General features: G+C 42.5%; 1 protein-coding gene across 6 annotated transcripts; it reads right to left on the reverse strand.

Annotated features, from left to right (window-relative positions):
• Positions 1 to 5,156: 5,156 nt before the first annotated feature.
• Positions 5,157 to 14,876, reverse strand: TRMT10A (tRNA methyltransferase 10A). 6 transcript variants are annotated; one of them, XM_046940843.1, is made up of 10 exons: positions 14,803 to 14,876; positions 13,904 to 14,184; positions 13,718 to 13,770; positions 12,967 to 13,129; positions 11,714 to 11,785; positions 11,179 to 11,253; positions 10,406 to 10,555; positions 9,152 to 9,257; positions 5,649 to 5,786; positions 5,157 to 5,275 (listed from the first exon to the last, which is right to left on the reverse strand). In XM_046940843.1, exons 4-10 carry the CDS (start codon positions 13,039 to 13,041, stop codon positions 5,244 to 5,246), a joined length of 648 nt encoding a protein of 215 aa, XP_046796799.1. In that variant the 5' UTR covers positions 13,042 to 13,129; positions 13,718 to 13,770; positions 13,904 to 14,184; positions 14,803 to 14,876; the 3' UTR covers positions 5,157 to 5,243. The 6 variants fall into 6 exon arrangements, with proteins under 6 accessions (XP_046796799.1, XP_046796798.1, XP_025006261.1 ...); XM_046940842.1 differs by having other exon boundaries at positions 11,714 to 11,860; XM_025150493.3 differs by lacking the exon at positions 13,718 to 13,770.
• Between the last annotated feature and the right edge of the window lie 91 nt (positions 14,877 to 14,967).

The following is a 14,967-nucleotide window of genomic DNA, read 5'->3' on the forward strand; positions in this document are numbered from 1 at the left end:
TCTGTTCAGATTCCCTTTTAGAATTATTTTCTGCTCATTACATTTGGCTCTCAAATCATGCTGCGTAGGTATGTGTGAAGTAAGCTAGATGGAAAAAGACAGAGGCAACACTTTTCAGCATCAGATTTGTCTTTTTGCATGACCCCCTGAGGCCTGCACAAATAGCTCTTGTATGCGGGCTTAACTCCATGGTCACAGGCATAATAAGACAAGGAGAGGGTCACCACCAAAAAAAAGACCCTGGGTTCCCAAAGTCTGGCTGCAGTGACTGTAGATGTCTATCTCACAGCAAACCATTGTGTACTTCCATATCTCCCATTACTAGCAGAGAAGCATCACAGATTTTAGCATCTGCAGCACATGGGGCAAAGCAAACATTAAAACTACCATGCAAACGTCAAGCCACTGAAACGTAGGCCAACAGCGACAGAAAAATACCTGGACCTTTCTTAGGTTGAGGGAACTGTGAAAGCAGAACAATTAGATTTTATCTGCTCTGTCAATTCATTCTCACAAAACCAAAGTGTGCTGACAAATAAGCTCCAGTTCTATTGATTTTCTAGAGAAAAAAAAAATATTCAGTGAAAATAGGCTCTTTCAAAACAACTGCCTGTTTGTGGGGAAAGGAGAGTTCTGTTAGCACAATGTTATGGCAAAAGAAGCTTAGCTCTGAGCAGAGCTTAGCTTACCCTTCTAACAGCCCCTATCATCACGTCTAGTCATTTCTACCATAATAACAGCTACCTCCTCCATTCCCACTTCCCTCTGCAGGACAGGAGTGTGCTGTGACCTGGGTGACAGTCTCAGCTCTGTGAGCAGCCACTGAAAAGCCACTTGCACAGAGCAGCCATTGCTCAGGTGCACTTGCCAACTCATACCACAGATGCAGAAACTCATTTGTATAAAACGATTTAAATGGGTATCAGTTTCTGGGATATGTTAGGCATATGTCGTTTCCCTACAGCTGTCCAACAGTATTAGCCTGTAGGGCATGGTAAATGGGAGCGGAGCTTCAAGTGGGAGGAGTTGGCAAGCATTATATCATACAAGATGAATCCCCTTCCCTTCTACAGCGCTTTCAAATTTCCCTTGTGTCTCAGGTAATAACACTACTAAAGAGCTGGAAACCAAATAGCAGCAAAACTGAACAGCAGGGCTGAGTGACCATACATCAAGTGAACAGTAACAATATCTGTGTGTGTACTTCTGGGCCATATTCACATTGCCTTAATTCTATATAAATCTCTGCCCTAGGCATATCTTATCAGCTGTCTCTCAGCATCATGCTGTGTTAGTTGAAAAGCTTAATTAAATCTCAGAGACCTTGGAGACTCATTACTGAACAGAATTAGAATGAAAGCAACAACATTAGTACAGCTTTTCAAAAGCACAGTTACGTTTCCTCCATGAAGCTGGCAGGCTACTGAGCAAACATGTTAGAGCCATTAAGTGAGACAGTTTGCAAGGTTAGTATCAATCAACTGCATCTTCAAAGTTATTTCCCTTAAAAACCATAGGCTACTGCTTTTGCTAGATGTCTGAAAACAAATCTCCATCAAAGGTACTTCACCCATCTAGGAAAATCATAGAACCATAGAATGGTTTGGGTTGGAAGGGACCTTTAAGATCATCTAGTTCCAACCCCCTGCTACAGGCAGGAACACCTCCCACTAGACCAGTATGCTCAAAGCCCCATCCAGCCTGGCCTTGAATACTTCCAGGGAGGGGGCACCCACAACCTCCCTGGGCAACCTGTTCCGATTTCTCACCACCCTCACAGTACAGAATTTCTTCCTAATATCTAGTCTAAATCTACCCTCTTTCAGTTTAAAGCCATTTCCTCTCTTCGTGTCAGTACATGCCCTTATAAAAAGTCCATCCCCAGCTTTCCTGCAGGCCCTCTTCAGGTAGTGGAAGGCCACTATAAGCTCCCCCCAGAGCCTTTTCTTCTTCAGGCTGAAGAGCCCCAACTCTCTCAGCCTGTCCTCGCAGGGCAGGTCCTCCAGCCCTCTGATCATCTTCATGGCCCTCCTCTGGACCTGCTCCACATCCTTCTTGTGTTGGGGGCCCCAGAACTGGATGCAGTACTCCAGGTGAGGTCTTACAAGAGCAGACTAGAGGGGCAGAATCACCTCTCTTGACCTGCTGGTCATGTTTCTATTGATGCAACCCAGGATACGGTTGGCCTTCTGGGCTGCAAGAACAAAGGACAACCAAGTTTCAATGTGTGAATCTTAAGACTAGAATAAAAGTTATTTATGTTTAGAGGATGAGGAATGGCAAAATTCACCCTAGATCAACAGGCCACAGCCTAATACAGATGTTACCTAGATGTTACCTGTGCACCTGTCCTGACTCCTTCCCTGGTCCTACCTGCCTGCTCTATTGGCGATGTAGATTCTCTAACAGGAAGAGCTGAAACAGATTCTTACAAACACCAAGGCACAGCAAGGATGGAGATCCTTGTAAGACTATTCTGGTGAGGCAGCTGCATTTCTTTGTCCTGTAATAAAATTAGATGCCTCATCTTCAGAACTATCATTTGCTCTTACCACCAACAGCTGGGAGTCTGCAGCCTTTTGGAACCATCCTCTGTTACTGAGAAGAATCAGACAGTATGCTAATTTAAACTCTTATGCATCAATGTCAAACATTTCTAAATGCTTCATGAACTACTCGGGTTGCAAACCAATCTCCCCTGCAAGTATTTATTTCTCTTCCTCTTCAGAGAGGTTACGCTGCCACTGCAGATTGGGTCCACTCAATAAGTCTCTGCAGTGTGCAATTAAAACAGAAAACAGTTATGCACTTCACTGTGACAACTAAATATGGGCAGATTTTCAGTGTTTTTGGGAAAAGAAAAAAAAAAAAAAAGGCCTTAGTATTCTAATGCAAAAAGATAGTAGAGAACAGAAGGACTACATTCCTGGTCTCTGTGTGATGAGCAGATGCATTATGGCAGGGGCTACAGGTCTCCCCACTTTTGTTCTGCAATCATTTTGTTGATAATTTTGTCCTAGCTCTGGGACAAAACTCTGCCCAGTTCACCACATCACAAGTAGTACAAGCCCTTACTGCTCCACCTACAGCAGTTAACACAACCTGAGGACAGCATCTTGTGGAGACAGTGCGTGAAAGATGCACAGACTTCAGCATAGTATGACCAATGAGGTTAGTGCGATCAGAGAAAAGGTAAACAACGACAACAGAAATTACTGGCAAAGGCACTAACAAGGATATGAAGACCAAAGTGATTTAGACAAGCAACGTGAATGAACACCCAGCGATTGGTCACAATATCACTACGGTGATATTATGGAGCAACACTCGGAGTTTTACAAAAGCAGCATGCTAGACTTTTCCTAATTTGAAATTAAATGTGTCAGAAGACAGGAAGTGGGAGCCAAGTGACACTTCCAGGCAGCACTTCCTTGTTTTGTAAGACCATATAAATCCCATCAACTTTAGAACTTGCTGGCAATTACTGGCCAGGTCTCTCACAAACTCACAACTTCCCCCTGCTTTGTGTCAGTCACAATTTGGATACATGCTTTCTTTGCTTGTAAGTACCACAGGCAACTACTATCTGCTGCATTAAGAGGGATAGTGGACCTCTAAGTTGCAGGTACTTACTCACTCCAAATCTGTTGGAAACACTTCAGGTAGGCACCACTCAAATCTTGCAGTCACTCATACATCCTGTAGATTAAAGCAAGGGCAGGAACACGGTCTGGATTTATCCACAGATAGGAAAGCTTCAGGTATGCAACAGCTTGATTTAAATATATGTGCATTTTTCTGATTTCACTGCTGCATATCCAAGACTGGCTGTCTTTTAGGCTGTAATACAATTCCTTTATGAAACAAAAATGTTTTGTCACCAGAATAATTTCATGAAATGCCACTGGACCCGTTCAAGTGTCTCCAAAGTCCCCAGTTTATCTCCTAAATGAGGCACACACATGAAAGAAGTCTTAAAAAAAAAACTTTCAAGAGACTGAAGAGTCTTGGACCAGGTTCAATAGGTGCTATGTACATTAACATGCAGTGCCCCGGCTGTAAAGATAGACCTCCTTGCAATTTTAATGCTTTATACATTTATGTCAAAAATCAGCGTAATAAATGGTGGGTATACTTACACTGCTCTTGTTACAGATATAATACCAGCAGTGCTTTTATGAAAAAGCTAATCTCGTTGCTGGAACAAAAGAAATCATGTTTTTATGTAGCCTAACAAAACCGAGCCAAAAACTACCTGAGAAAAAAAGCCATCCTTTCAAAAGAATAAACTTTTCTATGGTTATTTTAAAAGCATAGGGAGAGGTGTAAGAAGTCATGATGAGTTCGCCGCCAACCCTTTAGGTACCATGGGGACTCTGCAGGGATCCCACTTCCACTCTCAATTTTAAAGCAGTAACAGAGGAAGGAATACAAACAGATACAAAGTCACATTTGCATCTCCTCTCTGACTCCAGGTCAGCAGAGACAAACAATCACAGTGAGGTGGGTTTTAGCTCTTCAGTAACCTAAGTGAGAGCCGTAATTATTCACATTCCAAAATGCCCCAACAGCTACCTGGACAGCCCCTACAAAGCAAAGGAACAGGGCACATTCTCACAGGTGAGAAGTGAAGCAGCGCCTCCAAAGTGCCCAATTCTGAACTTGGAAAAAGCACAAACTGGTTTACAGCTTTCAGCCAAGACTGAAACTGTGGCTTTAAAAGGAAAAAAAAATAAAAAGAACATTTGACAGACAGAGAACACAATTAACACAGTGGGGAAAAAAACAACAAAACAAACAAACAACAACAACAAAGCCCAGGTATACTGTAACTGAAGATAAGACTTGTAACAGAGATAAGAGATCTGGACTTCCAGTGTTATTCTGAGACTGCAGGTTAAATCTTACTAAGATGATCAATGAATAAAAAGTGATCGTGTCACCTGAACTCACTGCACATGTACCAATGAATGTCACACACCAACCAAGGCACACGCTCTGCATGTACAGACACCCATCTTACTCAAACTGAAGCATTAAGCGTTGGCTTGACCCCACACTTGTATTTCCTTCTCTGACCACGACTAACTAAAATCAGGGGTATAAATTGGAGTGGCTCAGCTGATAAAGGCAGCTCAGTTGCTTGTGACTGTCAGTTGAGATGCTCAGGAAAATCTGTTTATTTCTGTTGTCAAATGTTCACGCCCACCATGCAACAGGCACTAGCGGCACAGGTTTTGAGGTCACAGGATTATTTGTAATTCATAGCTTAGATCTGCAACAAAGATAAACGCACATATTAAAACACTGATTAAGTATTTTGGGTAATATACCCAAGCAATTATTACAACAACAACAAAAAAACCTTAAATAACATCGCTTCCTTGGTAAACAAAATAAATTCTGCATTTACTATTCATTTATTTTTTTAAAGCTATTAATATAGAAGTTTCAGGATAAAAACTGCATATGTTTTTACCCTTTCTGTCCAAGAACAACTTTGACCCAACTAGGAAGCTACCAAGCATTGAGGCAATTAAGTATCACAAGGGAAGCAGATGATCTTCAGAGCTTAACTGCTTCATGTCCCAACGTTATCCCATCTTCTTATTCTGCAGGCTAGTTGCTGTCTGAGTCATTGTCTTCACCTTCTTTCTCAGATAGAGCACGTTGGGATGAATCATTGGCTTCTCCCAATGGCACTGCCCCTTTCCGCTGTGGCAAGACACTGAAAAAGGCCTCCTTCCAGTCTCTCTTCTCCAGGTATGCGAGGATGATTTCAAACACTGCAAAGTCAAGAAAGACTATCAGCTCTTTTACAAGAAAGAAACTGAAGTGCTGATAGGAACACAGCTCTAAATTCATTTTTACAGACATTTACATGCATTTGTGTAAAGCTGAGGAAGTAAAGGAAGAAGAAGAAGTGGCAGTTCTGACACTGTTGCAGTTTAAAGCCAAGCACTTTCAGTCTCTGGTTGCAAGTCTCTATAGTATCCCAGTTACTACTGCAACACTTTTCTGTAGTTGCTCCACTGTGAACTGATTTCTCACAGGGACAGAGGAATGTCCCCCCAGTCCTTCAGGTCTCACAAGTGCCTTCTATTACTGACATCAGCACTTTCCCATGTCAAAAAGGAATACTCCTGTGGATGTGCTTTAATAAAGATGTTGCTTCCTTCCCTAATTATAACACATAGAAGTACCAAGTCTTCCTAGAACCTGCTATAACCTCATTATCTTTCTATTCCATTTCTACCTGACAAAACCTGAGCTTAAAGCAAAAACTCCCATTACTCCCCACTTTCAGCAACCACTAACACTACAAACTTTTTGCTGTTGCTATTATACTAACCATACTGTTACCCAACTCCTCCCTGTTTCACCTCCCAAAACTTTCCCTGGTTGACAACAGCTCTAAAGTGCATTATATGCAAACGTAATCAGCAAATTCTTATTTAGAAAAATCCCAAGCTGCCCCCCAAAAAACTTCTTAACAGCGGTTCTGGCTCTGCAGCAGCAGGGAAGGCAGGAGGAAGCCCTATGGCTCATAAGTAAACCAGACATGGCTGACAAATCTGCGGTGTAGGAGTGGTTCCTTAAACTTGAGGCTACAGGAATAGTGCTAACCATTTGAGAATGCAGCCTTCAAAGAATGCACCCAGTGTAAATGTTCTTGATGCCAGGTGACAGCATATGAGAAAGGATGAGAGGAGCTGTGAAGGGGATAAAAAACTTACAGAATTAGGCAAGTGTTGAGAAATGGAGGAGCTGCACAGATCTCATGCTGAGGGTCGTGTTACAGAAAAGCATCACATTTACTAGAGGTTTCCTAGATGCAGGTTTCCTGGACAGCCTGCCAGATTACAGGACGCTATGACACTGATACAGATGGCTGTTTTACTGAGCAGGTTATTCACCTTGGAAGTACTGCGGAAGTATGACCTCTCAAAGAACTACATTAAGATCACTCTAAGTTACTCCAGAAAGCACCTGTGGCAAAAATGGTTGCTCAGGAAACAAGAAGAATACAAGGAACACCCTTGCTTTGGAACTTCCTTGATCTGCACAGTAAAGTTAGAACTGATGGAAAGAGAGAGGCTTCAAGAGGGCAACAGAGGCTTCCATAGTATGTGGCGGTAGCAACAAAAGCATTCAGCAAGGACAGGAAAAGCCAGTGGGAACGGTTAATAGACATCACTGCAGAGTGGAATGGAACAATAATGGTACTGTAACATACACTAAAATGTATTAGCCTTGGGATACAAACCTGAACAGATATATGTGTTCCTCATGCCATTATAAGATGGCAAGGCAGGCTCTGAACCGCTGGTGGACGTATACAGAGACACGATCCCAACAAAGGGTATAAGTAAGCAAATAAACGAAAAGCAGCATATGGACTCCACTGCTAACAGCGCTAGCCATTTCTCACCGCCAGAGGGCCCCGTTCAATTTAAGTGCTTCAAAGACTGACAAGGCAGTTAATAAAGAATTTCTTCTTCTGTGAGATTTTTCAAATTCACCACTATTAGAAGCAGTTCCATAGGGACCAGGCAGGTCCCACAGTCTCATCTATCCCATACTCTGGTCTTCTAGCTTCAATCCCTGCACCAAGAGCAGGCATCCAGACGTCAAATTAACCACAACAGAAACAGCAAGCAATTACAAAAGCAACAAAATGTGTTCTCAGGAAAACACAAAAAATCTCAGTGCAAATAAGCTTCTCTCTTGCACAAAATTTACATGAGACTTGAGACACAGCTTGATTCTGTTTATCTTCTTCATATTAAGTAGCATCTCCCTTGAAAACTATCTTTTTTAATTTAGCTTGTGTTATTAGGGTTACAATACGGACCAGGGCTATAATGACAACCATAACACCCCTCCACTTTTGGCAGTGGAGGAGTCATTCTTGCCTAAAATCCTCAGGCAAAATACTGCCATAGCAGAACCTTTACCTCACAGATGCTCTGTGTGTTATGCGTTTTTCAGCTACCATCTGAAAATGTTTTAGAAGGGTATGGGAATGCAATCCCACACGATATGAAATCTCAGCAACTAAGCTGCAGTAAAATCGGGTGCCTAGAAGTCTAGCACAAGAAACGTGCACAATATCATAAAGCAAATAAATGAACGTCCAAACGTAAGTGATGTTCTTTTTCCCCAGAAGACAGCCTCCAAAAATGCTGACGCTAGAGGTCACTATAAGACTACTGCAGAAAACTTCTCCACTAAAACTATGGAGCTAGCAGAGCTTCTAGTAAGCAGCACAAAGATCTGCTAGAGCCCAAATAAAGAATGTGTACAGATGAAGTTTTAGAAACCACCTCCTTTATGTTTAAATAATCTTAATTATCATGTAAATGCGCATCTCATCAATGACTGGCCTTTCATGAAATCAAAGCTATCCTGCAATGTGTTAATAATATAACAAACCTGACACACGGCAAGACAAATAAATAAATGAACACGAAGTGAGGCAAAATGAAAACTCGTATGCCTTGTTAAAAAAAATCCCACTCTGGTCTGCGTAGCCCCTACTTTCCATGTATTTTTGTTTAATGACACTGAAAAATAATAACAGAACAGGAAGACTAAAAGGCGTCAAGACTTTGTTAAGCATAATTGTATACTTCAACCAAAAGCAGGAAGATGGGTAAAAATGCAGTTATGAAAGCTCAACAGATGGAGTAGTGCTTAATCAAACTATGTCAGCATACAGGTACCTAAGCAGTTACAGCTGAACAAAGCTGTCAGAAGAGGTAAAGAAAAAAACAAAACCATCACATATTCTTAACCTCCAATGGAATAAAATACATGGGACGGTTTTCAACATTTTACTCACTTATCCACTCAGTCTAGAAATAAGGCTGGGGTGGCAGCAATGCCAAAATTAATCATGGAACAAGTTAAGAGAACAGAAGGTGCACTTCTCAGTGGATAAGGCACTTCCTTAGCTACTTCTGTATTTTCCCATACCTAAAATATTTAAAGGTTAGGACTACTGTATCCCAAAGGTAATTAGATTCAAGAAATATCAGCACACTAAAAACTGGGTGTTTTCACTATAGCACGCGTTCTGAGGTTTCCAATTCCTAATATTGCAGGTATATTCAGTAATAGCATAATCATTCTGTATTTTAGAACTTACCATGATTGACTGCTAACACTTTCCGACTGTTCATCTTCACAAAGTTTCCCAGAGGGAGCTGTGCATGACCAATTCCTTGCTCTACAGCTTTTTTGTAAGTAATTCCCTGAAGGAAAAGCATAAAAACAACTGGACTGAGAATCACAATTCCATATCAGCACATACAGATAAGACTACAGGCATCATTTTCTGTCCAGAGCCTTGCCAGTACTGCCTCACTATTGCTGTAGAAGATACGTAATAAACAGAGACCTAGCCAGGTAAGACAGTTCCTGCTTCAAGGATTACCTCTGGAAAGCATACCACCTCTAATACGTCACTCTATGATGTACGGTCAAAAGGATGGCAAACAAGACCCGGTCATACAGCTCCAGAACATGCTGGGCACAGCCTGTCTCAAAGGCAAGCCTGAGCTTAAGCACAAAGTTACTCAGTTTAAGGTAACCAGGTTTTTGTTGTTGTTGTTTTTGTTTTGAGGAAGAAATACAGGGAAAAAAAAGCAAATTCAGTACCTGACAAACAAACAAACAAGCTTTGGAAAGTGAATAACCATTTGTATCATAATGACCATATGGGATTTGCTTTAGTTTCCTCCCAGCCTTTAACAGCGGACTAACTGCTTTGCTATCTTTGTGATGCTAAAAAAAAAAAAAAAAAAAAAAAAAGAAAGAAAAGGAATGAATCTGAAGCCTCAACACATCACCAGAAATGACATCGGAGTTTCTCTGAAGTAACGGTGCTTTAATTTCCCAGCTGCATTCTCCATGACTTTCCATGTTCACACAGCACAGTCCCACGTGCAGCTATGGAACCAGATCTGTGAGGCATTTGCATGACTTCACTAAATTCTCCTGACATGCAAACTCATTAAAAAAGGACATTCAAGATTCAAGCGCTGCTCTTCATCTATTTTTGGGCGCGTGCACATACAAGCACACACACAAGTGCATGAACAGAAACCAAACCCTTCTGTCTGAAAATATGGCCCTCAGTAAGCTGAGCAGTGTTATTAATTCTGTTCCTATATTTAAAATGAAAAGATTAAATCCTAAAAAGCCTCAGCATGTCTGCACTCTGGAACACAAGTCACCGATATCACCACAAGCTTTGTTTTCTCATTTCTGCAACATATTCTTAATGAAATCTTTTTTGAAAGAGTTTTGTTATCATTTATTTTTGTTAGTTTATATGTGTGTATTGTTTATGTAAAATATGTGAACAGAAGAACTGTAAAGAAGCATACCCATGGTTTACCTTGTGGTGATTATGATCCACCAGTCCTCCAATCACATAGGCCTTCCTCTCGTCAAGCTCACTGAGAACGTCTGGGGAATCTGAGGTGAGGTATACAAGGTCTTCTTTCTTTATTAGCTCACTATAGTGTTCTGTTCTAATTTGGATATCCTAAAAGGAAAAAAGAAAAGAGACAAAAAAAAAAGAGAAAAGAGACAAAAAAGAAAAAAAAAAAGAGAGACAAAAAAAAAAAAAAAAAGAAAAGAGACAAAAAAAGAGAAGAGAAAAAAAAGAGAAAAGAGAAAAAAGAGCTTAAAAAGTTACATTTAACTGATGAGTTGCTGGGCAATCTGTACAGACCCAAGACCGAACCAGCAAAAATAAGAGTTGCTTTATGCCCCTCATTCATGTTTCAGTACATCCCATAATACAGATTGCATTCTGCTTAAATAATCCACAGCCCCACCATCGCTCCCTAAAGCACTGCCTTGCAAAACAGTCACTGGGAAACTTTCTGAAACCCCAAAAGAACTCTGCAAAACCTTACAGATGACTGTCAGAACTGCCGAAACCAAGCAGTCTAGCAGAGAACAGTATCTGTTCAAGAAGAAGAAGTGAAGACTGTGTGTGGAGTGTTTAAAGCAAAAATAAAATCTAGTTTCAAGACAAAAACCCCTTGACTTACTTAAGAGCACAAAGAGCCTCACTTTAATATGATATTGCTCTGAAGTCACAGAAAAAAATAACCATAGATAAAGCACTGGTCCTTCACAATAGAATAGCCAAATACTCACCTTCCAGTTGACCCATCCTTTGTCATTTTCATTCATGTTGCTCTTCAGCTGTCCTCCGTGGCTGGTCAAGTAAAACTTAGAAAAGAACAAATGAAAGGTACACAGTACTAAATTGTTAACACATCGATTTGTTTCCCCACCGTACAATATCTTTTCTTCTCCTAAGTATTAGCTAAAATGCTCACTTACTATCTAGCTAAAAGAGCTAGTGGTACTAAGACCACACTCACACAGTTAGGAACATAAAGAAATACACACAGTCCCTTTTTTCCACCTGTATGTGTCATAGACAAAACTGACTATCAACGCCGCTTTATTGGCACACCGGTATCTGGCACTGCACCAACAGCCACATACCTTTTTATGTGTGTATTTCTATAACTTTTGGGTTGAAAATTCATCCGCTAAAATAGATGTAATTTTTTTATCAAAAAAAAAAAAAATTTTTTTTTAATGCCCACTTGTGTTACAACTGCCTTTTTCTACACACTTTGTATGTGGCAGTACAGCCAGTACTTAGTTTGTTTCAACATACCTGCACAGGATGGAATGCTTTGCGATTTTCTGCGTAACATCTCTGAATTTGCTTGTGAAGCTTCTTAACATCCTGTATACAACACAATTTGTTTTTACACAGTCCTTCAGACAGACCACCACAAAATGCTTTACCATGAGCCAGAAGCTAAAGAGAGAAAAAGGAGGCTTTTAACTGGCAAAAATGACTGCTGACAGAGAGCGGACATCAGACCCCAACAGAAGGAACAGCCTTTGTGAAGGGATTCTGCTGACATGGAAACATACATCTACAAAAGTGTATTTAAACACCTCTGAGCACGTACGTGATTCGTGTTGTTCAAGGAAACAAACAAAACAAAATCACTGAGATTTAAGTACACATTTAAACATTCAAAACTAATCTCAGGAATCAATGAGATCTGCCACACTACAACAAGGCTCAGTCACTGCTGCGCGTGCCCCTCATTACAGTCACAGAGCAGCCAGGTGGGCTTTGCAAAAGCTCAAATTCACGCAGCCTTGCAGGACAGCGAAATGAGAGCAGTAGAAAGGCTCAGGGTAGAAGCATGGGGAGAGGTCTGCCTTAGACACTGCGGGCTATACTCATACAGGAGGCTGCAAAGTAACGCATGTTCCCTGTAGGGGTAAAGCCGCTCTGACCTCAAAATGGCAGATTAAGTGTCTCGACCAGTGCCTGCGTACCATGGCTGATTGTTCTCATATTTACCTATCCTGGGAACACCTCACCCTTTTTTTTTTTTTTTTTTTTAAATCGACTCTAGGATTTTAGAGATGGGCTGAATTGTGTTGTCCTGTCCGAACCACCTCTGGGGTACCTAAGAGAAAAAGCTCAGTATCCTCATAACGCTCAGAGTTCTAATTTCCATGGATCCTCTCTAACACTGCTGGGAGCTTCACATCAGTTTCAAAGGAAAAAGTAATTGGATGTGGCATTTACAACCTTTTAAGCATTTTGAAGCAGAATTGCATACAGCTTCATAGAGAACACACTGCAGAAACTGTTTCCATATTCCTGTTTTCTGGAATCAAACCAACTCACCACATCTCCATGAATGTGATCAGAACCCTCAGCAAGCTTACATAAAGGTACGTCCCAAACCCTGAAAATGTCTGCAACTGACATGAGCAGTTCTAGGAGTCATTACAATCTGAAAAATGCTAACTATCCGCTACTGTCTGCTCTGATATCGCATCAACACTGCAACCAGAGAATCTTCCAACATCTGTACGTGACGGGTAAATGTGATTTACCTTTAGCACCATCAAGTCATCAAAGCTGCAGTCCACAATGAGGCGAAGCGTGCTGGGAACGACGTCCCTTCGCATACGCTTTCTGTCATTCCCTTCATTACTGGGGTCTGACTTTGACTGACGTTCTAATTTTCTCTTCTGGCGTTTTTCTTTGCGTTTCTGCCTATGCAAATAAACAAACAGATAAATCTTTGAAAAATGATGCCAAATCTGCTGAGGTGCACGTTATGCACGTAAACGCACAGTTCTATGATGAAGGTGGATGGCCCGTAACAGTGGTAGCTTAATTTCTCTCTGTTGCTCACATCTGTGTTAAGAGAACCACGAAACCAATACCCCAACTCTGCTTGTGAAGTTCTGGATATACATACAAAGACAGACATATGTGATGAGTCAAATGAAGACAACGGTGAGAGTTGCACGGACTTAAAGGTATTCTGAGTCAGGTCTTCTGCCCAGATACGCTTCCTCCCAACAACGGAAGAACACAGAAGCTCACCATTGTCCAAAAACATTTTCAAAGGTAAGTCTGTGTAATTAACAGTACAGCATTTCATGTGTCAAAAGAGAAACAAAGAAACAAAAACAAACAAAAACAACCCAGTGCTTTGCAAGATCTGCCAGCAACAGGGAAAGGCACGGCCCATTCTGAGATTCCTCTCTCCTGACAAGCCAGTAACATGCACTTTTGAAGCCCTCCTCCTATCTGCTTCAAGCTGAGGAACACTTCTAGCATAGAGAAAATGCTTACCTTTACAGCTTCTTCATACTCAGATGGAGCACACTGTGACTACTGCTTTAAACCTAGTATGGGAAAAAACTGGTTCAAGAGCCCTGATTTGCTAAAGCCATCTATGCACAGATTCTGCTGACACACTGTGACTATTACAACAAACCAGCACACACAATGCTAAAAAAGCCATTTCGAGAACCATACCTACGAAGATCCTTCTGTTCTTCCCACTGCTTCTGCTTCAGTAGTTTCTTCCTCTGCCTCTTGGACATGGGCTCGAGGCATTCTGCCTTGTCTGTGCCTTCCTCCTGTCTTTCTACTTGCCTGTCACACGACTTCACCTTTCCTTCCACCTCAGGTGCATCAGGGGGCATGGTGTTTTCTGTTGCTGTTCCCGATGACATTAGCTTCTGGCTGGCTCACTGACTTGTATCTCACACGCGTGATAAATATGTCATGAAAAACAATTTTTCATCTCACCAGTTCTGTAAGAAACAAGAAAGTAGTCACTAGAGAGCTATTAGCAATAAGTTCAGTTAGAATGAATATCATCCTACACCTATCATAAAAAAGTAAGGTTAGTAACACACAAAGCACCAGAGCTGCGTTCCACACCCATCAGAAGCATTTAGCTACCTCAGCTAAGTGACAGTGCTGTCCGTCCCGGGGGTGCCCGGAGCACCAGGCCCAAGAAGAGAGCACTGACACAGCGGCACCCACCCGGCCCGCAGCACACGCGCCTGGCGCACACCGGGCTGCTTCCTGAGGGCTTTGATGCACGCACCCGCGCACAGACACACATCTGTACACACACACGTGTACATACGTTTACACACACACCTACGTTCGTATCTCTATACGCACACACAGAAACACACGCGCATCTTTGCTCACGCCCCCCAGCCACCTCATAACCCACCAGGCTCCTTCACCCCCGCTCCCAGGACCTCCACAAACGCGACAGCCGCCCGCTGCAGGCGGCAGAGGGGCTCGCCCCGGGCCCGCTGACAGGCGGCCATCTCCCCCTTCCGCCCCGCCCCCCGGCTCCCCGCGCGCTCCCCTCAGGGCTAACGGTCGCGGCGCGCGCGCGGACCCCCACGTACCCACGCGCCAGGCCCGCGGAGGAGCAACCGCCTCACGGGCGCACGCGCGCGCCCTCCCCGCCCGCCGCGACTTCAAATCCCAGCGGGCAACGGGCGGCCGTCACGTGCTGCTGGCGGTCACCGCCCCGCCGCCGCCGGGAGGCTGCGTGTGCGCGGGGTGTGGTG

The sequence above is a fragment of the Gallus gallus genome, chromosome 4 (assembly GCF_016699485.2).
Source record: "Gallus gallus isolate bGalGal1 chromosome 4, bGalGal1.mat.broiler.GRCg7b, whole genome shotgun sequence".
NCBI lineage: Eukaryota > Metazoa > Chordata > Aves > Galliformes > Phasianidae > Gallus > Gallus gallus.